Here is a 26,103-nt window from a genome sequence, read left to right as displayed (position 1 = left end):
ATTCCTGCTTGTCTCTTGCATGGGCCGGAGCAACTGATGGTAAAAGGGAGCTGCCACAGCTTTCCCGGAAATGCACGCTCCCGAAAGCGGCGCCGGCCGGACGTCGGGAGGTCAGGGCTGAAGACGACTTACCGAAATCCCCTCCGAGCGAGCCAGCAGAGGGAGCTGGCCGGGACCACAACCCGGTGGGCTGCTGGTGTCAGAAAGGGCTGGGCAAAGATACCCATGTTGTTCAGTGAGAGCGATAAAAGCCTTAAAAGTGACCTCATCCACGTGCGACTCCGGCCTTCGGCAGGTCAGAGCAGCCTGTTTGCAGGGGGAAGCCCCTGCCGTTTGTCATAAATGTCACTTATTTCAGCTCCCGAGCAGCTAGCATGAAAACAACCTACTGGCACAGGAAAAATCCCAGCCCCCTGCCATCGTCCTCTTATGCCAAAAAAAAAAAAAAAAAAAAAAAAAGGTGGAAGAAAGCAGATGTTTGGCTTTAAATGGCTATGGTGGTTTAAATGCTGAGCTCTGGAGGGCCAGTGCAGCTGCCTCTGACAGAGGACAACCTAAAAAGTCGTTTTCTTGATAGCGGGATACAGGGCCACCAGAAATGATCCTCCGTGGGACAAAACAGGGCCAGAGCAAGAGCTCGGTCGTGCAGGTTATGAGCGTACAGGTCAGATGATGCTATGCGCTGCCTTCAGACAGCGTGTATGCGAGCCTGACCCGCTGCTGAGACAAAAGTGGCTTTTAGTCCTGGCTATCCATCTATCTCATCCCTCTGGTTTGCTTTTGCCCGCTGGCAGAACAGGTTCTTTCATCTGAAACCATTTCCAGCAGTTTCTCCTTTGAGAAACTCCTAAGTGTTTGCATGGCGTGAAGGGGCTGTTTCCAGCAGTTTGGGCTGGAGCGCGTTCTAGCTTTGCATTTTATGGCAGGTGTTTGAGCAAGTTCCCTTGATTTTTGAATGGCTATTGGAGCAATTCACCTTTTTGAGGAAGGGCATGTTTCCTGCTCAAAATATTCACTGTTTTGTCGTGGTATTTTTGATACCCCTTCAGAAATCGCAGGTTGGCAGCGTGTTCCTTAGGGTAACCCAAGTCTAAGAGCACGGGCTGGGAACGTTAACGTGCTTAATCACTCCCAAACGTGAAAGGAGAGCGTCCTCTCAAAAAGCGAAAAATGCCTCGGGGCTGCTGCGGGCGCTCCGGGCGCTGGCGAAGGCTGCGTTTGCCCGAGGCTCGCGGGGGCCTGCCGTTCGCAGCTGCTGCGCTTGGAGCTGCGCAGAGGCCGCACGTTGTGAACCTTGCAGCTGGGGGCTTTGAGGGAGCGCACCTTTTCTGCCGCGCTTTGAAGACGTGCGTGTGGTGGGCAGCCCTGGTTATTACATTTCTTTATGGCACTACCCAAAATACCGTCTGCTCTGGTTTCCAGGAGTAGCTCTGCTATGTCTAAGTGGAAGGAAGCATGATGGGTGTTGCACCTTTCTAGAGTCAGGGAGCCCTGAATCATATGTATTTCCAATTACATTGAGCAGCCCGATGTTGCTGCTTTCCTGAATAGCAGCCGCAGAATGGAAGAAACCCCCAAAACTTGGCGTGTTATGGCCGTATTGCCAGTACGGACAGAGTTATAAGGCTGGACGTTCAGCTGCCTCCCGCCGACGTATGCGATGCAAAGCCGAGGCTCTTGCCTGCTGGGTGGCAGCTAGTCAGCTTAAAGGAAAAACTTTTCTCTTTCTCAGATGTATCGATTTGCAGCCAAATCGTGCAGTCCTGAGGGAGCCTTCTGGCTGCAAAAGCGACTTTGGGATTTGGCCTCACGTAACTTTAAGATAAAAGCTTTTATGTAATCGCTAATTCACGGTCGCAGTTGCTTTGGCTTCTCTCGTTATCGCTCTGAAGTTATGTTTTTCATGCTGGGGGCTGGATTTTCCTGGCAGTGCGTGGAGCCTGCTCCCCCGTCCCTCGACCCGGGCCGCGGCCTGTTTTTTCTGGCACTGCTTTAAAGCCTCCCATCTGCCCGCGTCCGCCGGGGACCAGCAGCGGCGCGTTCGCCGCGGGGGAAAGGCCTGATGGTATCCCGCTTTTCTCGCACTCCCCCACGCCTACCCGGGGGCCGCCTCGCGCTCCCTTTCTTCTCCGTTACTTAATTCCCCTTTTACTGCCCAGAAAACTCCCTCCCCTCTCCTGGCCGTCGGAGGCCTCGGAGCCGGCAGCTCGGGGTGCTGGGCCGCGCGTCCCGCTGGCTCGCGGGGCGCCCTTCCTGCGCCGCCTGCGTAGAGCCGTTCTCCGCCGGCCTTCCTCTGTGCTGGGCTCGCCAGCGGTCTCCGCGCGGCTTTTTAAGGGGGAAAGATGCCGTTTGGGAATGAGCGGCTCTCCCTGCTCGGCCGGGTAGCAGGGCACCTCCATCGCCCTTTCCGTCCCCTCCGTGTCCCCGCCGGAGCCGGTCTGGAAGGTTTATGGCGCCCTGCTGAAACAACAGCAAAAAGTGCCTGCCGACAGCAAATCCCCAGCACGGAAGTGAAATGAGATACTGGCCCCATTCGCTCCCACGGTATCACTTATGTCTCCTCCTGTGTTTTCAGCCACGCTGAGCGCGAAGACACCGTGCTGCCGCGGCAGGAGGGTGCGCGAGCGGCGGGGGGGTGCGCGCTCCGCTCCGCTACGCCTGTGTAAATAGAGCGCGGCAAACTCCCGAGGACGCTTTCCTGCTCCAGCCAAGGCCTAATTCCTGCCAGGCCTTTGCTTTGCTTTGTTTCGACACTGAACAAAACAAGGCTCTGCTCTAAGCAACGGTTGGAGGGAGCCGAGCGCACATCTGGTCTCGGCTTTGCTCGGGCTTTCGCAAGAGCCCGCAGCCCTGACGGCGGTGTGGTTTGGAGGCCGCCGGCGGCCGCGCGGTGGCTGGGGCGCGCTCTGAGCAGCGGGGAAGCGGGGCGGTACGTTCGAATGCCTATTTGTGGGATTGGCCCCTGGTTCATTTAACTTGGGGATAGCGATTAAATGGTGACCTTCCTGGCCGAAGGCGGCAGGTCCGCGAGCTGCGGCTTCGGGTGCCTGGAGGCGCGCGGGGGCGAGGCGGTTGGCGGGGCGGAGCGGTAAGGGCCGAAGGTGCGTTTAACGGCACCGAGTTGAAACCGAAGGGCAAGACGCTAAGGGGAAGGGGGTCGTGTGAGCGGCGGCGTGTTTAACTGTTTGTGTCGGCAGAAGGCGCGGGAGGAGATCACACAGTAGCAACAGCTGCCCCTGAAGTCGCTTGTGCGCATGTTTGGCTCGGAGCATCCCCGCGCAGCTGGCGGGAGGTCACCGCAGGAGCCGATAAGGGTTCGCCAAACGCCAAAAAGAAGACGGGACAAGGTCAGAGGCTTTTCTGGTAGCGAGGGGGAGTGTGTTTAGCAAAGGCCGCTATCTCCGAGTTAGGGCGAGAGATTTCATCAACAAGTCCCCGGGAGGAGGAGGGCCGAGCGCTGCAAGAGGGCAGGGGCCGTCTGCCTGACGGCTGCTGGCGCAGCCCGGAGCAGCACGGGAGTTGTCCGCTTCCTCCCCAAACCGGAGTTATCTTTTGGGTCTCCCCGAGGAGCTGATCCGAGCTGGATGCCGAGAAACTGTTGAACTTCTCGTGCTGCCTCTGAGCACAGGGTTGTCATCGGGGCCGGAGACGGGAGCCTGGTGCTGCCGGCGAAGCGCGCGGCCGCCTGAGCAGCTCTCTCCTCAGGAGCAAAGAAACCAACTTGTCCCCCTGGGGGCAAGGAGGGGCGTAAGCGTTCTGGCGTGTGTCAGACCACTGGGCCTTCATTTTCCTTTTGCGAATTGTAACCTTTCCTAAGCTGGGGAAATGGTTAAAAGAACGCAAAAGCAAAACTGCAGACAACACCAGAGCGGGGAAACCCTGCTCCGGCACTGATGTGACTGAGCTCCGTGAGGGGGGAAAGGGAGGGAAGGGGAAAAGCAACACGTGAAAAGCCAAAGCTAATTAAGAGCGTTTTGTGACACATTTGAAAAAAGGCAAAAAGCTCCCTCCAACCGAAGAAACTGAAGGTGCCCCGCGGGGCGTTTCTTCCTGCGAGGTTGAGCTTTCATCTGCACAGAAACTGGAAACACTTTGCAATGGAAATCGAGGGCGGTTTTCCCTTTAGAAGTCTCTACCTTCTTGTCCCTCCATGCTCATTTATAGTGTAGGCTTTAGTTTTAAATCGTAAGCAAAGGTAGAGGTTTCTTGGGTTTGAGGGCTGCCGGCGCTCCCCAAGCCACACGCGCAGGGCTTGGTCAACCCATTTTGGTCTGGAAACGACCTCTGGGGGCCCGTTTCTCATTCGTGAATCAGAGCTTTTTCGACCTCTGAAATTTCCACTGACCTGCGGTAGCCGGGGGTGAAGGGAGGGACTGGGCCAGCCAGGCTGGCTGCGTGCCCCGGCCGAGCAGCAGCGCCCCGGCTCCGGGAACGATTTATTTGCTCTTTATTTTCGTGCGAGACCTGTGAAAGGCAGAGAGGCCATATGGAGAGGCCGTATGGGGGCGAGGGAAGGGTGGCGAGCAGAGGGCCCTTGGCACAAGACTGAAGGCTCACCTCCAGCGCGGAGGTGCTTCTCCCGGCCCGCTCGCCTCAGTTTCTCTCGCCTCCACCCCCAGCACGGAGATAAAGTCTCCGCAGACTAAGCAGTGTTATCTCCAGAACGAGACAGCGACTGCTCATAGTTCATTATCCCAGTGAGACGTTGCCTATCATGAAACCTAAAAACACCTATTAACTATTAACCGCTTCGCCGCTAGTCCTTTTCGACACGAAGTAGGCCATTGACTGAACGCACGTGTCTCCTGCGCGTTCGCCCCGCAGGGCTCAGCTCCTTCCTCCTGCTCCCGAAGGCTTAACCCGGCCCGCAGCCGCCTGGCGAGGCCTCGCGCCTGCTGCAACGCGAGTCCGCCCTACCCACGCGAGGGCCTCTGCTGCACCCAGGTCGGGAAACGGGCCGACAGCATTTAAAAAAAAGAAAATAAAATTTAATGTGAAAATAGAGCTTCACAAGGAACTGCCACAAAAGCTATTTCATTCATTTTTGTAATAAATTAATCAAAAGTCTGCTTTTGAAAGCCAGACAGAGGTGCCACAAAACTTCTAGTCTGGCACAGGATGATGTCAAAGACTGCAGTAACTCTGCTGCAGTATGGTCCGCTCTGCAGCGGGTTACACAGCAGCAGGGCAGAGCTGGAAAAATCCAGGCCTGAAGACACTTAGGAGTTTGTACTCACAAATGTTTTCTTTTTTTGAAGGCTGGATAGTTGCTGCTCTTTTCTGTGTTTCAGAGACAAAGGGGGAAGAAAAAAAAAAAAAAAAGACATAATAGTCTTCAGACGGGCTTTTTTGAGTCCAAAGGCCAAAAGTAACGTCTGGCACAGATTATCTGACTGGACTAAAGGGGAAACGAGTTCCCTCCGAGGCAGGAATTCAGTCTGCCGTTTCCTTAAAGCTGTGGGTCGGCTGGCGAGAGCGAGAGCCTGCTCTGCCACGTGCTGCCGCCACCGGAGGCTTGATGGGTTTATCTCCCATCTTGGCAGGACAGACAGGGCTGTCGCTGGTGGTGCTTTTCCTTCCTGTGAAGAAAACCGGAAAGTTTCCCTCACAAAGGATTTTTCCAAGGTTTTGGGCGGTCGTTTCCCCCGTGGGCTGCGATGCCCCCATCCCGGCTATTTGCCGCCTTGGTGTCCCTCTTTGGAGGAGTCGGTTTCCTCAAGGCGAAGCCGAGCCCCGGAAAGGGGATGGAAACCAACCCCCTCCGTTCAGACCAGGTGACGGTGGCGCTGGAAAATCTGTCCGCCCTAGAGAAAGGCACTTCTGGATCCAGATCACTCCTGAAGTCCCCGGGGTGTTCACTATTTCTCCTTTAATGACGGTCTTCCCATAGCCACCCTCGTTTTTGTGACCTTTCACTCCCGGGGGAATAATGGGGGCGTCTCGGTGCGACACCCCGGATTTGAAGCCGATGGGAAAAATCTGTGTGAAATAGGTAGCCCGATACCTACAATGGCAACAGCGTCTGTGTGTGATTACTTGTTTAGCTGCAATGGCTGAAGCTTTTCGCTGCTAACTCAGCAGACTGCAAGGAGCAGACAGTATTGTCTTTTTGGCTTGTTCTGGCTGCAGTTCAGGATGTTAATAATAATCTGGAGAGCTATGTAAGCCTGGGATGGCAGCTATCGGCAAGCCCCTCTCTCTCGATGCGCTGCTGCAGGAGGTGAGATCAGGGAAGATGATCTTGCTGACAGGTTCCTAATTTAGCAATGAGTGGCAGGCGTTTGCAGCGGAGACCCACACCAAATCCATTATTTATGAAGATACTGCCTGGGGTCCAGGATGGGAGTATTTATTTGTAGGAAAGTCTGTGAACATCTTGATTGTTATTGTTTTAAGGTTTGTTTATGCATCACCGTCAACGCTATGGGGATGCTTTGTTTTTAAAGAAACAAAAAATCTCTTAAAAACAAAGCACCGGGCAGTGTTGTTGTCCTCTCTCCCCAGCATTTATGACAGCATTGAGAGAAACACCCTGGGCAGGCTGATGGGCAGCCAAGTAAAATTTATAACTTATTTTAAAGAGATTTGTTGACATCATGAAAGGCCTTGTCAAAAAGAGCACTCCCCCGAGTCCTAACAACGATAATGGCTGTATGGCGTCAGCACTGAAATACTCTTGGATAACAGCGAACCTATCCCGAGAAATATTTGCAATGTTCCTGAAAATTGTGTTTTCTAAAAAGGAATAGGGCAGGTTGTTTTGGTTTTCTTAATGCTTTGATTTTATTTTCCACTGATTGGAATATTCACTTGGAAGCACAAAAGTAAGATTTTCTATATGCTGGGTAATTAAAAAAAAAAAGTGTTGTTTAAAGGAGACACTGCTAACAAGGACACGTGTAATTACTGTCATGTACAATCTTGAATTTGCAAGTGATACCAATATGTTTGCATGTGCATCGGTATGACAGCAGGAAATATCTGAGGTATACATCCGCCTTATTTCCCACTTCAGCGTCTCACTCGAGCATGGAAGCAGCGTAAAGGGCAGCTCCAGTAAACTGGATGCGGCCGTGTCATTTAAAGCTCCCTCGCCCCGGGGCAAGACAGACGTGCCCTGCAGCGGAGGTGGTGCACATCAGCCTGACATCTCAGGGAGCTCGCAAACGCGGTAGCCTGGCGCCGGCGTCTCTGCCCTCCTCGTGCCCTGCCTTGAACGCGCGCCCTCGTCCTGCCTGCTTGCGAGCACCGCGGATGATAGCTGCGAAAGGGTAAGGCCTGTTCTCCTATCCCTATTTTTTTTTTTTACAGTCTTTTCAAATTAAGTTCAATCTTGTTGTTTCACGGGGCTAAGTTCTTCCTGGTGGAAATACAGTGCTTCAGCAGAGCATCTTCCTTTGAAATCTTGGTAAGTTTTAGGAGGTTTTCTTGGCCTTCTCTCTCCTATCCTTGTTTGGACCAACGCTGAATATTTAAGTTGCTGCAGCTTGGTAAGTTTTCATTATTCTAAGTATTTTTCTGTCGGTCTCATTTGGCATCGCTGCACATTAGGCTAATGAAATGCTAGCATACAGTTAAAACAATATCAAAGAAAGAATGGTAAATATGCCTTTGTCCAAGCAGATAGCAATAAGTGAGCCTGGGAATGACAGTTTAGGTCTCTGGTTTCCTCCCACCACTGTGGGAAAAGGAAGCTGCCTCTGTGCTTAGACAGCAGCAACTGCTTCCTGCGTCTGCGTGGCAAAAGGGGCGTTGGTGCATCCTGGGGCCGGAGAACCGGGGCTTCGGCAGCCCCACGGCTCCGGCGCCCACGCTGCACAGGAAGGCACCTGGCCCCGGGCAGGGGCAACGTCTTCCAAAAACTCCTCAGGGTTAGGTAGGGAAGGAGGCAAAAGCCTTGCAAGGTGCTGGGGACGTGGGTCCAGGAGATCAGACCAAGGCCCTCACCCAGGTGAGGGCTCAAGCTCAAGCGAAGCAGATCCACAGCTGCGGTGAGGTCTTTTGCAGGCCCATGCATCTTCTGGGTCAGGGCCTGTGTTTGTCTGAAGCTGTGAGGAAATTACTGTATTAAAATTGGCCTAAGCCTTGTTTCTTCTTTACAGAGAAACAAAACACAACAAAAACCCAATCCGCTCTCTGGAGAGAAAAAAAGAAAAGTAAGTATTTTAAGGCATAAAACTATTTTATGTGATTCCTTGTGAAGAAGTGCCAATATTAATTAACGGTCCAAAACTACAGCTATTAAAACCAGAGGGAATTTTGTCTTTACTTCAGGATGAGCCAGTTTCAATACATGTCATAAACAATTACTGTAATTTTCTTTTAACCATCCAAACAGTGAAAGTGCTGCGTAACCCGCCTGGTTACGTTCTTGTTTTCCACGAACAGAGTCGATCTGGCTGCTTTCACGGGCGGAAAGCGCGTTGCACAGTTAGGTGTCTGCACCAAACTAAACGCTGGATTTTCCGCCCCGCGGAAAATACTCCCGTGTCGGTGTGCTGTCCTCTCTCGGGGGCAAAACCTGTTGTTTGGCTGGTTTCTAAAGGTTATTTCTTGACAGTTCACGTTCCCCACACAAGAGGAAGGATATGGTGGTTAGCATGTGGTTACAATTCTGGCGAGTGGCAATACCAGTTACCATCTAGGATTCCCTCTGTCATCCTCCCCCATCCCCCCCCCCCCAAATATCCACGGTAAATCTGCATGGATTAGGAGTAAAAACAGGGTGACCAGCTCTTAAAAATCGCGGGTAGCTGTCAGCCGCGCGACCTTCAGCTCCGACGTTAGCAAGGTCAGGCCACGCCGCGTCCGGCCGGTGTAGCACAGGTCGTGCTAGGCTTGATTTTAATTATTCTGTTAATGATTCTGCTGCGAAGGCGAGCACCAGGCCTCAAAAAGCAGCAACGCAGCGTAACAACATGGAGGCGCGGGCGGGGCGCTGCGGGGCCTTTCTCTACCTGCCCGGAGGCCTACCTCTATGGTCGGCGCGAAAGGGGGGGGCGGGGGCGGGGCCCGGGCGGTGCGCGGCGCGGCCGTTGGGGAGGGGGCGGGGCCGGGGCGGGGCGCCCGCGGGCCGGGCGCCGAGACTGGCAGTTGGAGCGACTCCCCTTTGTGTCTGGTGCGGGAGCCGTTGGGGCCGTTGGGGCGGGAGGGGGCGCGAGCCGCGGCGGGGGCCGCGCGGCGCAGCGGAGGCGGCGGCGGCGGCGCCCTCCCCGGGGCTGGGAAGGAAGGAGGCGGCGCGGAGCTGCCCCTCGCCGGCGGTGGCAGCGCGGAGAGCCGCGGGGAGGAGGAGGAGGGAGCTCGCGCCTCGCTCGCCGCTGGAGCCGCCGAGGAGCGGCCTCGCCGCCGTCGGGGCGGCCGCGGGGGCAGGGGCGCGCGGCCGAGCCCGCAGATGGGCCGCGGTGCCGCCGCGGCCCTCGCCGTCAGCGCGGCCGCCTCCCGCCTGGCCGCGCAGCGCCTCGGCGCGTCTCTCCTTCCCCAGGCGCGGAGCGGAGGGAGGAAGGAAGAGCGAGACCTTTAACTGGGCGGGATGCCCCTCTGCCTCGAGCCGTTGGAGCTTGCTGGCGGCGTCCTGAGGCGAGCGTGAGGCGGCTGCTAGAACTGACGGTCGTTAGACGTTTCCCCGCGCCTGGATATGTTCGCTCCTACACCCGGCTGTTTCTTTGATATCGTGAAGCTGCGTGGGAAATAAGCTCGGTTCCCAGAGCGAATCGCGAGAATCGCCCCTTCCCTGGGAGAAGGGAAATGCCTTTGGGCTTGCAGGCAGAAACGGGCTTTCCCCCCGTTCCCCAGAAGAAGCGTTGCCGCTTCCCGAGACATGAAGGCAGCCTGGTGTAATGGAGTAAGAGCAGCAGCGGCCCCTCTCCTCTGCCGTTTGCCCTTCCAGACTGGATTGTAAACCGGGAGAGTTCAGCAAGGCTGTTTGAAAAAAGAGAGAGAGAGGAGAAAAAAAAAAGAGGAAATTCCTCTTGTCGTTTTTATTCTGTTATTTTTCCTCCTTCTGCCTCGGCCCTTGGCTTCCCCAGGTATGACTGCCTCACTGCAGCACCTTTTGCTGGTGCTCCTGCTCTCCAGTGCCACCCTGCTGCTCAGCACTGCGGCTGGTAAGTAGCCGGGGGGGGGGTACTGAACTAGCCATTTTGGCACGGGGAAGGGGGTGGGGTCCGCCGGCATTTGCACCCGTCTGGGTCTGCTGAAGGAGCGGCGTGCATGCATGCATGCATGTCAGCCGCCGAGCCCGAGGAAAGTTCCTCAATCCCGATACCTTAACCGTCTTTGAAAATAAAATCTGCTTTATTGTGTAAACGAGCTCGACCTGCGTTCGAGATGTGTGTTTTGTCTGGATCCGCTTCCCTTGTCTGATAACTTGCTTCAATTTTGGAAAAAAATATATAATCTTTTTGTTTTGCATACCTAGCCCTTTGTAAGGTAAAGCAGGGATTTTTAATATATATTTTAATCGGCAGCGGAGCTGTGCCTGTTTTGCTGTGGGATCTTTTGGGCACAGCCATTTTTAATTTTATCAGCATCGCTGCTTTTAGGGGCCTTAAACATGTGCTGCAGTTTTATGACAGACTTACTAGGACACATTTCTTTTCTTGGGGGAGAAGTTTGAAACAAAAACGTGGCGATTTCTATTGTCATTTGTGATTACGGAATAGTAACAAAAACGCTGTTGAAGAATACTGAAAGATCTTCAAGTCAGTGTTCTTTTTTAACAGTGACTTAGAGGCGTGTGTTCTAAGAGCATCCTTATGCTTATTTGGGGGCGTTTAGGTCCGCTTTTGATGTTGCTTGGAGGCTCAGTGTTAGATACATAGGATATTTGAACATGATATTGGAAGAGAGATCAGTATTGCACTGGCATCCTTTGGTTTTCTGTCATGGTGACTGATGAGCACGTAGGAGCTTTCTGAGTGTTACCAGCTTTGTTAGGCGCTAGGACTGATTCTTCTCAGTGTATATGTTTTCAGCAGTTCTGGAAGACTCTTAGGATTTTGGCATCTTTTAATAATCAGGAGCTAATTTTGAATGCCCACTCTTGTCAGCATTGTTTTTGCAATCTGATGTGCCTAGTTCATAGATGAATCCTTATGGGAAAATTGCTATATCTTGCTAAGGTGACCTAATAAGATGATGGTAGTTTCTGTATTACATTCTAGTGATTTGTTTTAATTGAATTATTATCAGTGTTGAAAATACTCGGTGTCATTATTTGGAAAAGCCTGTCCATTAGACATGTTTAGGTAGTTTCTTTATTGCTCTGACAGTCCCTGATTTCCTCACTTCTGCTTTTTTTAAGAAGTCTCTTTGGGGAAGATATTAAAATGAAATGATTGACTTTGCCTACATCAGCCTGACCTTTGACTGTTGATATTTTAGACTGATACCTGCTCTATCTGTCTGTGATAATTTCTTCAGAGTTTTTTTTTTTTGGGGGGGGGGGCGTTTTTTGAAAAAGGGACTTTTGAAGGTCGAAAGCCTTTGTATTAAAGTGTGGATGAGTCAAGAACGCCAAGTATCTAACCTTTTCTCTTAAATATAATTTTTAAAAAGCGTGGGCTTTTTTTCAGTTTGGAAAAACTTCAGTGAATTGGTAATTCCTTTATTCTGATGAGGGAGAAGGGCTACTGAAGGAGAGGCAGTGCCGATTTGAACCAGGCCAAGGGCTGGGCAGGTGCAGTACGAGCTCAGTTGGACGGTTTTGCCCGTTCACCTCAATCCTGACCTGTCAACAGCATTCCTATTATTTCAGTTCTGGTTTTGTTTTGTAAAAAGAGTATTAATGATGCCAGCTTGTTTAGTTGTCTTGTGAACAGAAACCGGTTTTCCCATTGTGATTTATTTCTTAATTGTGAAATTGTAACAATCTGTGTTATAAAGCCTGGGTCATAATCCTCTGTAAGAGTAATTATATGAATGATTTGAGCTTTACTTACAGTCAACCATTAGTAACTTTAAGTTTATACTACATTTCAGAAACAAATGGCTATACATGGGGAAGCTACACTAATGTGTAATTCTGCCCTTTTATGTTCATGAAAGAGCCAACACTATTTCTTCTCTTCCCCACCCCTCCCCCTGAAGTATGAACTGTATACTCACATCACGGTGAAAATGCTGGCTTTATAGCTTTGAAAACCTCGGTTAACTGCTACTTCTCATTAGTGACTAGATCCTGTGTCTCAGCACTATATAAAATTGAGTGTTGATAAACGCAAAGAGGGAAAGTACTTGCATAGATTGGTAAATTTCCGTCTCAGGAAGAACGCTGAGACATCCTTGAGGTAGCTCACCAAAGCCCTGCACTCAAAATATGGTCAGGAAAGGAAGGCTGCTGAAGTGCATGAAGAAAGAAAATCATGTAGTGGGGCTGTTGATGACTGTTTCGCTCATAATCTGGAGCATGAATGAAGATGGGATGTGGTTCTTCCTTCACCTTGGCAATCAAAGCTATAAAGAATTAACTTTAGATTCAGATTTTATTTTTTTCTGATTATTAGAGGAAAAGTAATACTGGCTTACTCTATGAAATCCAAATCTTAGCAGGTATCCAGTAGCTCCATCTTTAAGTCATATATTGCTCCTCATAAAGAGAAATGCTACAGTGAGGGTATTTTACATAGAGTAGTCTCAAATAAAAGATTATTAAGACTTTTTTTTTAAAGTTATGTTGGAAAAACTGATTTGTGCCATTTTCTTCTTTATTTCTCAGAAGACTTCAAATTCCTCTTTTCTAAGAGGAATTTATTTTATTTAGAAATATGAAGCATATTTATATTCCCTTATGCGTTGGAGAGCTTGGATGCATTAGTCATGAGGACCATTACAGATGGTCAATGACTGTTTGAACTGTTTCCCCAGTATTGTTAAAGATTTTTGGGTGTTCACATGGACTTAATGTGAATGAAAGTAATTTTTCTTCTGATGTGCTCATGTTTCGTTTGCTTGGCTTCTGTAATATATAATGCTAAACCACTTTTCCTTCTTTACAGACATGCAGGGTAGCCAGCATTCCTTTGCCCAATGTGTAAATTATTTGGGGAAAATATAGAGTGAAAATTAAAATAGCATATCCTTTTATCTTTGTGCGTCTTTCCATAAGTCTGTACCTGTGTGGGTCAACAGGGCTGCAGAATTTTCAGAACGAATGCAATTATATAAAGATTGAAGGATTTATTAGAAATGATCATTCTAATTGTTAGTTAAAATGAGTGAATTGGAGCATCTTTATGCTGTTTTATCTTGCTAGTCAAAGTTTCTGTAGTGTCTCAACATAGTTCATTTGAAGTACGAATTGCGTGCCCTAAGAAAAGACTTCTATGGCTATTCAACTCAGTTTTTCTACTGTGTTTTGAATTAATAACTGAGATACATAAACGCTGCAGGCATCTCTTATCTTGCGTAGTAAACAGTTTTCTTAATACTAGCTTCACCTCAGTCACTACTACTTTGCCGAAGATACGCTCATTGCTAATGGCTTACTCAGCTGTAGTCTGAAAATTAAATTTATTTTTCTGTTTGACACGGGAGCTTTTTCAGAAGCATTAGCCTGGCCGATGGAAAAAAGCAGTTTGCTTGGGAGGCACACCTGGTATGCCTGATGGGTAACTTACACAGACGAGCCCTGCCAGAGCCTCAGCCGAGGGCTTCGTTAGCTCCCTAGCCGTGTGAAGGAAACGACCTAGCTGGGAAAGCGCAGAATTCTGCACAGAACCATTCATCCTGCAGAGCCGAGTCTTTCCTCTGCGAGGGAAATCTGCCTGTGTGGATCTCTGTGGTATTTCAGTGCAGCTGCTTCTAGTTTCCAAGCAAACTTCAGTATTTCTCTATTGCACTGTGTGGCATGGGCATATCCTGTGAGAAAATGGAAGCTGCAGTAATCAGGTTGCTGAGGAGCCTGAATTTCAAGCCCTGAACCATTACATAGATGCATCACTTCTAGGATGACTTGTTTTACCCTCAGAAGAGCTGTGAGTAAAGGGTTGGCTAAATCATCTCCGTATCTTCCTCTGACGAAGGAGGGCAAACCTTACTTCAGCCTGGACAAAGAGAGGAGGGAAGCATATCAGTATTTCTTCCCTCAGGATTATTCTTATGGTGAACTTTGTACAAGTGGTGGCTTTAATGACACCTCTCTAGCACATATTACCAGCTTTTCTAAAACAATCATTTATTTTGCTAATGTTCCTTTAGGCAGTGTTGACTTTTACTATAAGAATAACGCATTATTGTCCCACCCCCCTTTTTACATTTCATTAAGTATTTCTCAGCAGTCTGTGTGGTTAGTGTTATTGTTTGCTTGGCAGATGCTAGCTTCCTCTGCCTTTTTGACAAGAGGGAAGAGAAAATTAATAGGTTGAGGCCTTCTGAAATGTTTTATTCCTAACAATAGAATGCAGCATTTACTGTTGCCGGAGCTATTTTGTGTTTTGGATTCAAAGTGTGGCTGTGAACATGTGCTGTCATCTTTTGCGCAGACTCTAGCTTGGCTAGCCACTGCCATATGTAAAGTGGTGGTGTAAAGCTCCATCCAGAATGAAATGTTATGCCCTGAATAAAACGGGTGTGATGGTGCTGTATGCTGAGTAGGGCAGGAATCTCGGTCTACCTTGCATACAATTTTAAGTAATAATTTTATTAAGTTGGTCGATTTAGTGGAACTACTCACTACTTCAACTTGAGTTTATAAGTAAGGGAATAATTAAAAAAAAAAGTTCTCCAAAACATAAAATCCCTCTGAGTACTGAAATCTGTTACTTTTTTGTTTTGTTTTGTTTTAACACTCCCCCCCGCCCCCCGGTCTCTTTGAAATATGACTTCACAGAAGTATAAGGCTAGAAGTGACTTCTATTTCTCTCCTGTTCTGGATATATAAGTATAGTTTACATTCTGGATATATAAGTATAGTTTACAATGTTCCTCTAAACTCTTCTTTAAAATCTTTAGTAAAGAGGAATTTCACAGCCTGTCTAGGTAGCCTGTCCTGTTACAGTGTTACCATATTTCTTATAATGCAGCAGTAATAATTTTTTATTTCCTCTATTGTAACGCAGGATTGTTTAAGATATTTCTTAATGAAAATGTGGTAATCCATCTGAATGTATAGCATAGAGCGTACACATAGACAATCGCTGTGGATCTTGATAAGCTGTTCATATGTCAAAGCGTAGTGTCTCAAAATTTGTTACAGTAATAGTTTATTGGAAGCTTGAGTTGTCTAGGAAAATTTTAAAATGAAAATTTTACAATTTTTCTGGAGGAAGCATTTTTAAAGCTGTTTTTGAAACTTGTGCTGATCCTAAAATGCCTAAAATTCTCATTTCTGAGGCTGCCAGCATGACTCAAGGAGTCTGTTAAGTGCAGAGATGCGAGCCTGGCTGAGCAGCAGTAGTGGAATCTGATAGGAGAGATCAAGCTCTATGTGCGAACAGAAGGAATAAAGGCTGGCAGGGCAGGAGAGATTTGAAAGGATGAAGAATTAAATCTGTTTTGCAGTAGGATGAGAACCAAAGTTTATAAGACAGCTAGACAGAGGAGAAGACTTACATCTGTCAAACTTGTTTGGAGAATGAATGTCTGCAGTTGTGTGGCAGAATGAAGATTGGTGCTGGGGAAGAGAAAGAAAGCATAGTTGAAGGTAGCACTGTTGAAGATTTCTGTTCTCTGTTGTGAGAATTAATGAGAGATCTGGTCATTTAGGTAATCGATTTCCCTTCCTCGCTAATCTTATAATTTTGGAAACTGCAAGGTTTTTGGGTGGTGATGGTATTTTATTCCAAATAGTTGGGGTGGGAGAGCGTCAGTTTTGTTAATTGCCTTCTAGCTTTTCTATCAAAACGTGTTTTGTGTTTTGAACTATAAAGGTGTCTTAGCGTCCTGTGTATCAGTACTTTGCATTTTCTCTTTTGTCTCTTATTTCTAGGTGAGAGAGGGAGGGAAAGATAGAAACTACAGATATGGAATATTCCTTTTCATGTCGTTGCCATCTGTGAACCTCCCCGTTTCCATCAGTAACTTTTGAACCTGTTGGCGAATTTCAACCATATGTGAAAGATGTCTCAAAGAGATTAATTTGCTACTGCTTTCATGAAAATTAGTAACTGAATAGAGGAGAGAAATGCAAGGTAGAGCTTTCCGGAAGGGAAAGTTGGGCAGAACCCAGCCCACGTAATTTCTCTTTGCGTATAACTGGCTGCCCGGTCACTGTGGGGGTGCTGGCAGCCTCTTGGTGCGTACACAGTTCTGGACTAAGCACAGTACGTTTTGTCTCTTGTTCACTTGAGATGAGGTAGGAGACGGGGCGAGGGGAATCTGGGATCCCTTTTGTGGGAGGGGTGAGAGCTGGGGAAGTAACGTGGGAGAAGGGGCATGTATATAGGAAACTAAACTTTATTAGTCTGCTTATGGAACAATTTGTGTGGGTGGTGCTGCTATGCATTAAGCAAGTGTTCCTACTAAACTTCCAAAACAATGCCCAAATCACTTTACTGAGTGACTGTCATTGGTTTGCAACTCCAAGGTGTGTATGAGTGACTTGCAGTTGTTTTTTATGGTAGACATTAACTTTCACGCTTTCAGAACTGATTTTAATAGACTGTGCTGCTTATACACTTAGCTTTAGTTCAGCTATCCCGTGCATTAATCCTTATTATGATCTTTTCAAAATGTTACTGTAACTGATGTTTTCCTTATGGTTCCTTTGAAAGTCTTTGTTGCGTGTTATACTTGCTTGAAGCTGTGAAGTGAAAACAGATTTATTATTGGTGTTAAAGAGAGGTAGTAGAAAGGCACTTAAGGTGACGTTCTGGATTGGAGTAAATGGCACACACTGACAAACTCGCAATATAATGAATCTTTGAGTTGCAGCACTGTTACAGGTAAGGTGGTTAAGTAATGCTAGCAACACTGCACAGCAGCTATTACGGTGAGCCAAAAACTGATTCTACGTTTACTCTCCTTGTCCTGCTATATATACTTTTTCTATTTTGAGTTGTAAGCAGGACGGGTGCAAGAAAATAGGGGTAAGAGTTTTTCTGGAGTGAGATGACTGAAAGTATAGTCATAAGTCACGTATACTAATTGAACTCCTTAATGTATACATTGGAGAGTGCAGCACTTAATTAATATTGAAGTATTGGCCACTGGCAGTGTCATCTCCCAAGCTCTTCATTCTTGGCATGACTGAATTTGCCTCTGCATAAGTAAGAAAGGTCAGGTTCATGTGGTGTGAGAAGCCTCAATGTAAGTCGGTGACAACAACAACTGACTAAATGTTCTCTGTTGCTCTTGCCTTTGCCTTATCAGACGTATTGAGTTTGACTTGGCTCCTGTTAAAAATAAAATGTTCTATTTCTGCAACAAAGCAGCATAGACACAGATACTTGGAACAAAAAAACCCAGTTCATCTGTATCAGAAAAACCTTATTAGGTTTTCCAAGAATTTAAGCTAACCCATAATCCTTTGCTATTCTGGAATTTGTTAGACAAGACAAACATATATGTTGGAAAAAAAAATTAGGCATTTTATTGTTCATCCTATTTTCTACATTAATGATTGTATTAAATAACTGTAATTGTACAGTGGAGAGTTGAATCGTCCACTGCTAAAATTTTACTTGTTCTAGTGAATTTTTGCTTTTGTTAGAGATGGGCTGGTTCTGTTGTAGGTGGTTTGTTGCCAAGCTGACTTGAAAACTGATCCTTCTTTCTGGTGGTATCCCTCAGAGAGAAATATCTGAAGCTGAATTAGAGCTCCTATAGAAAAAGTAAAAATGATCTAACTATATATTTTTTTGATTGGACATGTATATCTTTTTGTGCTTGGAAGGACTCTCCTAATTTAAAATACCAATTCTGGATGATGGAATTTTGTAGATACCCGCAGAAGCTTATATTTAAGGCATACGTTCTTGTAGCACGTCTTTAGTTATAAACTGTGGAATCGCCATATGTATGCAAAGTAGACACTTAGATCAAGAGCAATCTTTCTGTATAAAAATAATATTTTAGTTGCAATCAGAGAAGAGAAAAAGGAATCCTGCAAGGAAGCTTGTCTAGATACCCTTGCAATGTCAGTTTCTTATGTTTGCATGTTTAAAGCTTTTATTTCTAGCTGTACTCACCCAGGCCAGGGAACTGTAGCTGGAGCAGCTGCCCTGATGGAAATAGACATATATGCCTTGAGCCTGCCAACTGCAACAGGAGACGAACCTTGTGTCAGTCACACTATGCACACTTCTGTCTCGCAGGACTTGGTCGTGATATTTTAGTAGGACTTTACTAAGATGTGGAAAAACTTGTTCCAGCATTCTGTGCTATTCTTACTGTGCCTTACAGGCTGGTATGTCAGAGTCTGTGAATCTAAATGAGTGAAAGAGATGTGAAAGCAGTTTAATTCTCCGTAAATTAGGGTAAATTATTTCTAACACCCACTGCAGCAGTATTTGCCATCTATATTGAAAGTTTAAAAAGATATCGAAATCCCAGTTTCTACTATATGTTGCATAGATGCAATGAAGACAGCTTATAATACACGTGTGGATATCCTTATGTACTTGATATGTTACCAACATTCGAGCGTACCAATCTGCTTCACTGCTAAAAAATAATATTTTAATATTAGCAAATCATACGTTTGCCCGGTGGTCCCAGTTTCCAAAAAGTTCTTATAAACAGCTTGGTTTGTGACCAGTTAATTTTGCATATGTTGATTAAATCCCAGTTTTATCAGGACATGTTAAATGATTTCTGTCTTAGTTATCCTAAGACAAATCCAGCCTAATTAAGTTCTAGTTAAATGTAGATGATGGTAATTAATGCTATTGCAGCTGAACACAATTATTTGGCCATACTTGTTTAATGGTGATCTCATAGTAAATATTTTTCATGCAATTTTCAATACAAAGTTTGAAATATTTGATATGGTAGATAGGAAGACTTTCTTTGCTTTTATTTTTTTCCTGTCAGAGTAGTTGTATCACTAATGAAGCTGTCAGCAAATTTAGCTTCCCTTATTTTAAGAAGCAGTGGAGTAGAATGCTTCTGTGCGATACAAATAAGCCCCTAATTATTACTTTACAGATCTGTGTACAGACTATATAATGCTACCTAAAATTGAAGATGTGGCCTTTGGGCATAAGAATGTGCAGTCTGAAGATGACACAGTATAATAAATGAATTTCATAAAAGGGTGGAGAGCAGGAGATGGGAAAGAAGGAAGAATAAGGATACAATAATAGTGCAATATAATAACTCAGGAACATCCTCATGGCTTTACTCTGAGAATGCAAGAATATGTTCTTCTCCTTCTGTATGCAGAAAGGAAAGTAGCGAGGTCCCAAGATATTAGAGTGAAAAAGGTGCCACAGTATATGGGATTGATCAGCATATTCTGAACAAGAGTCACTTTACTGAGGAAAGCTTGGAGGCAATTGCAAGGGAATAGAATAAAAAGGATATTGAATTTGGTCCTGCTGAGGAGTGGAAGTGTTCAAAGGGGAGAGCAGCTATTCAGAGGTAATGTACTTTGAAACAGTCATCAAAACAAGGTCCTTCATCATGAAGGAAGTGAAGATCTGCAAAAGGAAGCTGATCAAAGCAATCTAATGGACAAAAAATTGATTTCCCTAACTGCTTTTGGAAGGATGGGAGAAGAGTTAGTAACAAAAGAGCTGTGCTGAGAACATAACAAGGCATCCGGAGGAACAAACAATGGAATTTTAACATGATGTAAATAAAACCGTGAACAGAGTTGTCAGTCCAGTCCTGGAGAGTGGAAGATAGGAAAAATCAAAAAGCTCCACAATTAATGAAGATTCCCATTAAAAAATGGGGGACCTCTGAAGAATGTGGACTGTGTGTTGCACACAGTGTAGTGTCTGTTACGCTCTTGCTCCTTCTGTATGTCTTGTTATAGAAAGAAGCTTGCTTTAGCAGAGGGAGAGAACATCTGGAACAGCCACTAAATCCAGAATTTGCCCCCCCGAATTGTGTCTGAAACGCACTATGTATGTGTAGCTGGTATCCATAAAATAGGAGGAACAGGTTCTGGTTGAACTGTTTGCAGTTTAAAAAAAACTGATGAAAACTAACGTTTTTAACTTAATTATTTTAAACATTTTCATATAGCAAATAATTAAATACTATACTGAGGAATTTATAATGCAAAGAATCTGAATAAGCCGCAGTTGTACTAATTAGAGCAAGAATTTGCATAGAATCTCAGTTCTGTGAGATTCTTGTATTGTATGCTTGTATTTAGTTAGGAATAATCTTCCATAAAATTGTATCAGTGCAGTATCTGAATAATTCTGAATGTTTTAAGTGGTTGAATGGCTGTGTAGTTTTACAAACAGCATCTATGTTTTAATGTTGCTTTCGTACTGTTAAGAAGAGAGATGGCTCATCTTTGGTGGTGGTTTCCTTGCCTTGGTAGTGTTTACTTGTTTGTTGTTTCTTTTCTGGCAACTGAAATTCTTAAAATGTAGTTAAATTCATAGTTTACATTTTCAGAGACCAAAAATATCCAGTTTTTAGATTTGACATATATTCAACAATATTGTTATACGTCACTTCCAGTCTTCCTGCGATATATTCATGCATATACTGCAAAGTAAAAAAACAAAGCACATCAACAACCTTTAGCAGTGCTTCCAGTTGAAGTTAATCCAGATAACGCTAAATCAGGGTATAGGATAAGAAATAATTAAACTTTTGACTATGTACCTATATATATTAATTTATACTAGCCCTGTGAAATTGATACATATATTGGTGGTCATGCATTTTTAGTGAGTCTATTAGGAAATACTGATAAGTAAGCCTATTGGCAATATTCTTGCTTCCCTAGATAAAACTAGACACAAGTCCTGATTGGATGTTAAACAGTGTTGTTACTGGGCAGAGTTGAGGCCATTTGTGTCTGTCTTTTTGGATACTTCCACAAGTTTTACTCTTCTTTCTAAGGGAGTTCAAATAAGTGTATAATGAAGACCTTTATGTTACTGATGTACTTTCACATGTAATTCCAACTAACATAGTTTAAAATAATCAGGGCATGCCACGTACATGAAGTTATCACTTTTAGCTGAAATATGTTATATAACTAACAAATGAGGATGACTTATGGAATGGAATCTGATAGTAAATGCCATTGTGGCAGTTACATAAAGCAAGTAATTTCAGCGCTTAATTGATAACACTAGGACTTGCTTCAGTTCTGTTGAGATATGGGAATGAGGTGCAGCGGTAACTGCACCATCTAGTTTCAGCCTAGGCAGGTATGAGAGCATCATTCATCCTGTAGCAAACAAGGAAAAATACTAACCTTTTTAAAAGTGACCTTGCGATTAAAGAATGTGCTGTGGTGGGCTCACAGAGGGGCAAGTTAAGATTTCAGTGATATCACAGGCAATACTTTTCCTATAGTTAAAGTCTGGACTTGAAAGAGTGCTGTTTAGATTGCAGAATATTGGTTTCTTGTCATTTCTTTCAAAACCCACCGTTCTTAAGACATGATTTAATGAGGTGCTGTAGAGTTAATTATGTCTGACAGAAGAAAAAGGCTGATATCAAGTTGAGGTGGGAGGAAATTTGCAATATGCTTTTATAGCAAAAAGTATTAGGGAAAAGTATTAGGGACACCCTTCCTTTAACTGAAGAGTAGTAGTGAGCTTATTTATTTACTTATTTTTGTTTGAACAAGATTTCTAAGGAGTGTTGGAAAGGGCTTTTTCCTTTTTAAGGGGATATGTCAACCTGTAAGGCACATCAACGTTACAAGGCAAAGTATAACGTAGCACAGAGCTGAGCCTCATTTAACTAATTCTTTGGGATTTGTTAGCCTGACTTCTCTTTAAACCCTGCCAGAGTTAGTTGAGAGACCATTGCGAGGAAAAAGTGGGGGGAATGATGGGGGAAAAAATGGGGGAGCTCCTCAGGAAAGTTTTGGAAGGTACTTTCGAATTTATTATTTATGTGAAGACAAACAGTAAGTAGCAGATGCCCCTGATAGCATAGGATGAGGAGGCACAAGTGGTGAGATTCACTTTGAGAGCTTGAGGATAAATGTTAAGAATTTGTGAACAAAAATATGTAAAGAATGGGATCCGCTAAGATGGAAACTAAATAGTTTGCTAACTCCTTTGCATTAATTGCCTAAGTGCGTGCTCCTAACCCGGAATAAGTGTAAACTGGTTCATGGAAAGAAGTTGTGAGCATGCACATGCGAAGTTGCTGCGGAGTATTTGATGCACTGTAACTTGTCACTGTGACTTCATATTTTATCCTATCTGGTTTCAGGGACATAATCCCTTCTCTGCTGGTCTGTTGTTGTGCGTGAGCAGAGATGGAGATGATAATACCTCAGAAGCCTAAGATCTATCTAACGCAGCACTACAAGGAAAGTGGTAAATTCTATATTTAGCAGAGGACAAGCATAATTCTTTAGTTTGCTTTCACTGGCAAAACCAGAATTAGCTAAAAACAATGCATTAAAAAGAAAAAGTCAGTCATGTAAAAAGAAAAAATGTCCTCGTTACAATTATCTGTCTAACCTTAATTCAGCCTCTTTGTGCATAAGTATTGTGATATAGTTTTTAACTGCATGCTTATAAATTCTTTTTCCCTGCAGGATCTTTGCCCCATTCAGTGGAAAATGGATTCATTTCAGGTTCTTGCATAGAAATATGCTCTCATAGTTGTGGATCTTCCTGCTTATATCTTGTCTTCTCTTTAGATGTTATCTCCCGCAATGCTTAGATTCTTCATGTGTGCTTCTTTCCCGTTATTCTCTTTTCTTAATTTTTCACTTGTTCTCCTTATTTCATTTATCATGAAAATACATTTTTATTTAATCTTGAACATTGCTTTTTAATGCATTTCTTTGGCTTAATGAAAAGAAACTAATAGTATCATGTTGCTAAAAAGAGATCTTTGATAAGTGCTCAGATCAACGGAGATTCATAAAGGAAGTGCAAAAGACTGAAGTTTATTCTTCCCTAAAGGAATGTTTAGCTTCCTCGACTCATTTGGTATGCTTTCTAAAACAGGGGCATTTTTTTTTCTTTTTCTGTTGTACAGAACAAAGACTCTGAGAATCTTGATTTGCTGATGACAGGTCCTGCATGAATATATTATTTATTCCAAAGGGAAATACACTGGGGTTCTGAAAATAAGGTAGATTAGAGGCGGTATAGGACAGTCATTACCTACCAACACTTGGCTCATCTCTCCTGTGAGAGATGGCTTGCATAACTAAATTTTTTGAACATGCGTGAGCTTGAGTAAGTCACTAAGGAAACTAGTTCAGATATGTATTTAAATAATGATTTCAGAAGAATCATATGGTCCCTGTGATTAGGTTTTTGGGGGTTAGGTATGTATTGCTGATTAGGGTAAGACTGCATGAAAGGGCAACCCCAGTCCTTGGGGAGTCTACAGGTTCCGTGGCATTGAACAGTTTCTCCGTATAGTGCATTTTTATCAAAGGGTCTTGAGGACTTTTGAAAGGGAAGATGACAATATTTTTTCCACTATACATATTAGAATGTAAATTTCTTCTCAGCATCGTCAACCAGTGAATATACTGGGGGTAACAGTTCAAAAAGAACAACGCACTGTTTTAGAGATCCAAATCTTGTCATTAGTGCAACAGGAGATTCAAATGACAGTGGATACCTTGCCTTTGTAGTTCTGCTAGAATTATTTTGGATTCTCTTCTTTGTGTTTATGTTTGTATTGTGCAAGACTGATAAGATCAGGTTTTGGGATGTTAGCTTAGAACTGCAGTAGCCTTTGCCTGCTCTGCCCTTCTGGTTTTTATTCACTAGATGTATACAAATGTGAATACAAAGACCATTCTCATTTCTAATGCCTCCATTTGAGGGCAGAGAGGGTGCACCTAAGAGATTCTGTCTTTTGTCCCATCCCTGGCATTTATTCTGTTCTGTTAAGAAGTCTAGAAGACATGTTTTAGCTTATGATAATAGCCCTCTCATAGCTTTAAACAGAATTAAACTAGAGTCAGAGTTAACTATATATTTGGTAAAGATACTTCAAGAGAGAAGCTCTTAAACTCCTCTTTCATGATCCAGCAAATATTTTCTTCTGGTCATCAAGAGCTGACAAATCATACAGTGCCACCTGTCTCTACAGATTCCTATACTTGTGCTAAATTATCTCAAGTGCAAACGATCACACCAAGTAGCAGTGCTGAAGCACCATAATAAAATTATGTTTATGTGAGCACAACATCCCATTTGCGTTTACTGGTGGGAGCACCAGCAACTTAACTCTATATTCCCTGTCTTGCCCGCTGGTTGATGTTCAGAGCCTAACCTAATTCAGGATTGCAGTTCCCATGTGGAACAGAAATAGGTACGTTCAAACCTAAAGTTCAATGCTGCCCTTCATCAGGGCGGAAGTCAATTTTAAGGCAATACTCTGATTTTGCTCTGAATCTGTCACAGTAATGAAGACAGCGCATTATTGCAAGCTTCAAGCCCCGACACTTTGTGAAAGTATCTGAAGGGAAAGGAAACAGTAGTTACTGCTGCTGCATAAGATGAAGAAAGGAAATGGGAGTCTCCCTCAAGTGCAACCAGTAAGCAAAATAGTTAGACAATTGCTTAGAGGGGAAAAGTAGTTATTTTTAAGTTGCTACAAGGTTGTTGTCTTCTTGGCAGTTGGAGAGCAGTCTAATCCCCTGGATTAACTGTTTTGATATATCAGTGGTGTTTGGAGAATTTGTACTCTAAACACAACTGATTATTGCAGTATAGATGCTTAAAACAACAACAAAAAAATTGAGGCCTAACTGCTTGTAATGAGGGAAAAGCATCTGCTTCAGAGTACTTTTCACACTACATAGACAAAGGATGGAAGGAGGGTCGTAGGGAGATAAAGTACTTAGCTGTTTGTTTCTTAGCATGGCGGCAGCAGACAGGAACAGATCTCTGGTTTCTTGTCCATTGTGTCATTCACATCACCGTTTTGGGTTTCTCTCATTATGATCCCAAACTGAAGTGTTTTGAGACATCCCATAGTTGAAAGCTGGTTGAGAAAGCATTACACTTGCTAAAACTACACTTACGAGAAAATTTATGAAAAATGGCGATTTCTTGTAAAACATACAACTATTAGAGATGCCCTTTTTAGTTGATGTTTTGTTTTCAGAAGTTTTATAAATGCTTTTCTTAATTTCTTAAAGCTGTTGAATACTCGATTTCAATTTTATACAAGTATTTCAAAAGCACAAGACACTTTCATTTGAAATAGTTTTTGAAGTGTTTTATCTTGCAAGAATTACACACTGTTGTACTGATCTTTGAATTCTGCTTGGTCAAAATGAAGTTTTCATAATCATTCCTGACCCCTCAATTTCTTCTGTTTGCTACCCCAAGCAGTCCACAGATCTCAACTAGCTGTTGTTTTAAATAATCCACTTGTCCTCTTTGTCTACTTGAATGAGCTAGCTGTTCTTGTGAAGTTTTAATAAACAGCAAAGACAGCTGTACAAGTGCCCAAGTGGTTTTTTTGGTAGTGTGCACAATTACCCAACTGTGTGAGTATATTTAAGTATTCAGCAAAAATGTGGTGCTTCTTTGGTAGGCACATGATAGATATCCCTCACTGTAGATGAAAGTGAATTTGTAATATCAACTGTATCTAATTCTAAATTAGCAAATCCAAGTGTCAGTGTACTCTGACATGCTTTCATTGCATTTCTTAAAAGCAGCAGTGAGTTACATAATTCTCCTTGTAACCTTATTTTACTTTTTCTTCAATGCTATCCTTACTTTTTTTACTGCAAATAAAAACAATAACGTGTACGGACATAAATACATTGATAAAATTTCTTTACCCTCATTTCCTTTTTTCATCTTCAGTATTTCTTTTCTTATGTCTTTTCACTTTCTTCTCTTCTGTCAAACATTCTACGAGTGCCTATCCTGCTTGTGCAGGAGAGTGAAGAGGTAATTTGAACCATAGCTTTGACCAGTTATGTCGCTAGAATGTTTTGATGTCTCATACTAGTATACGCAAAATTACTGAGCCCTTTACCTTTACTTTCGATTTTAAGAAACTCCTAGGCACGAGGGA

General features: G+C 44.4%; 1 protein-coding gene across 2 annotated transcripts in view; it reads left to right on the top strand.

Moving 5' to 3' along the window:
• Positions 1-3,093: 3,093 nt before the first annotated feature.
• The window catches only part of BMPR2 (bone morphogenetic protein receptor type 2), a 118,802-nt gene continuing 95,792 nt past the window's right edge, over positions 3,094-26,103 (top strand). Inside the window, exons 1-3 of one of the 2 annotated variants that reach the window (XM_068948090.1) lie at positions 3,094-3,347; positions 7,016-7,271; positions 8,103-8,156. Coding sequence is in view for 1 of the 2 variants with exons in the window: in XM_009684224.2 (XP_009682519.2) it covers positions 10,028-10,103 (76 nt within the window). In the remaining variant the exon portion in view is untranslated. Of the gene's footprint in view, positions 3,348-7,015; positions 7,272-8,102; positions 8,157-9,421; positions 10,104-26,103 lie in introns of those variants that run through there. The other variant, XM_009684224.2, reaches the window with a different exon arrangement.

Source organism: Struthio camelus, chromosome 6 (assembly GCF_040807025.1).
Source record: "Struthio camelus isolate bStrCam1 chromosome 6, bStrCam1.hap1, whole genome shotgun sequence".
Taxonomy (NCBI): domain Eukaryota; kingdom Metazoa; phylum Chordata; class Aves; order Struthioniformes; family Struthionidae; genus Struthio; species Struthio camelus.
The sequence above is the reverse complement of the archived record's forward strand: the minus strand, read 5'-3'. Positions and strand labels throughout refer to the sequence as shown.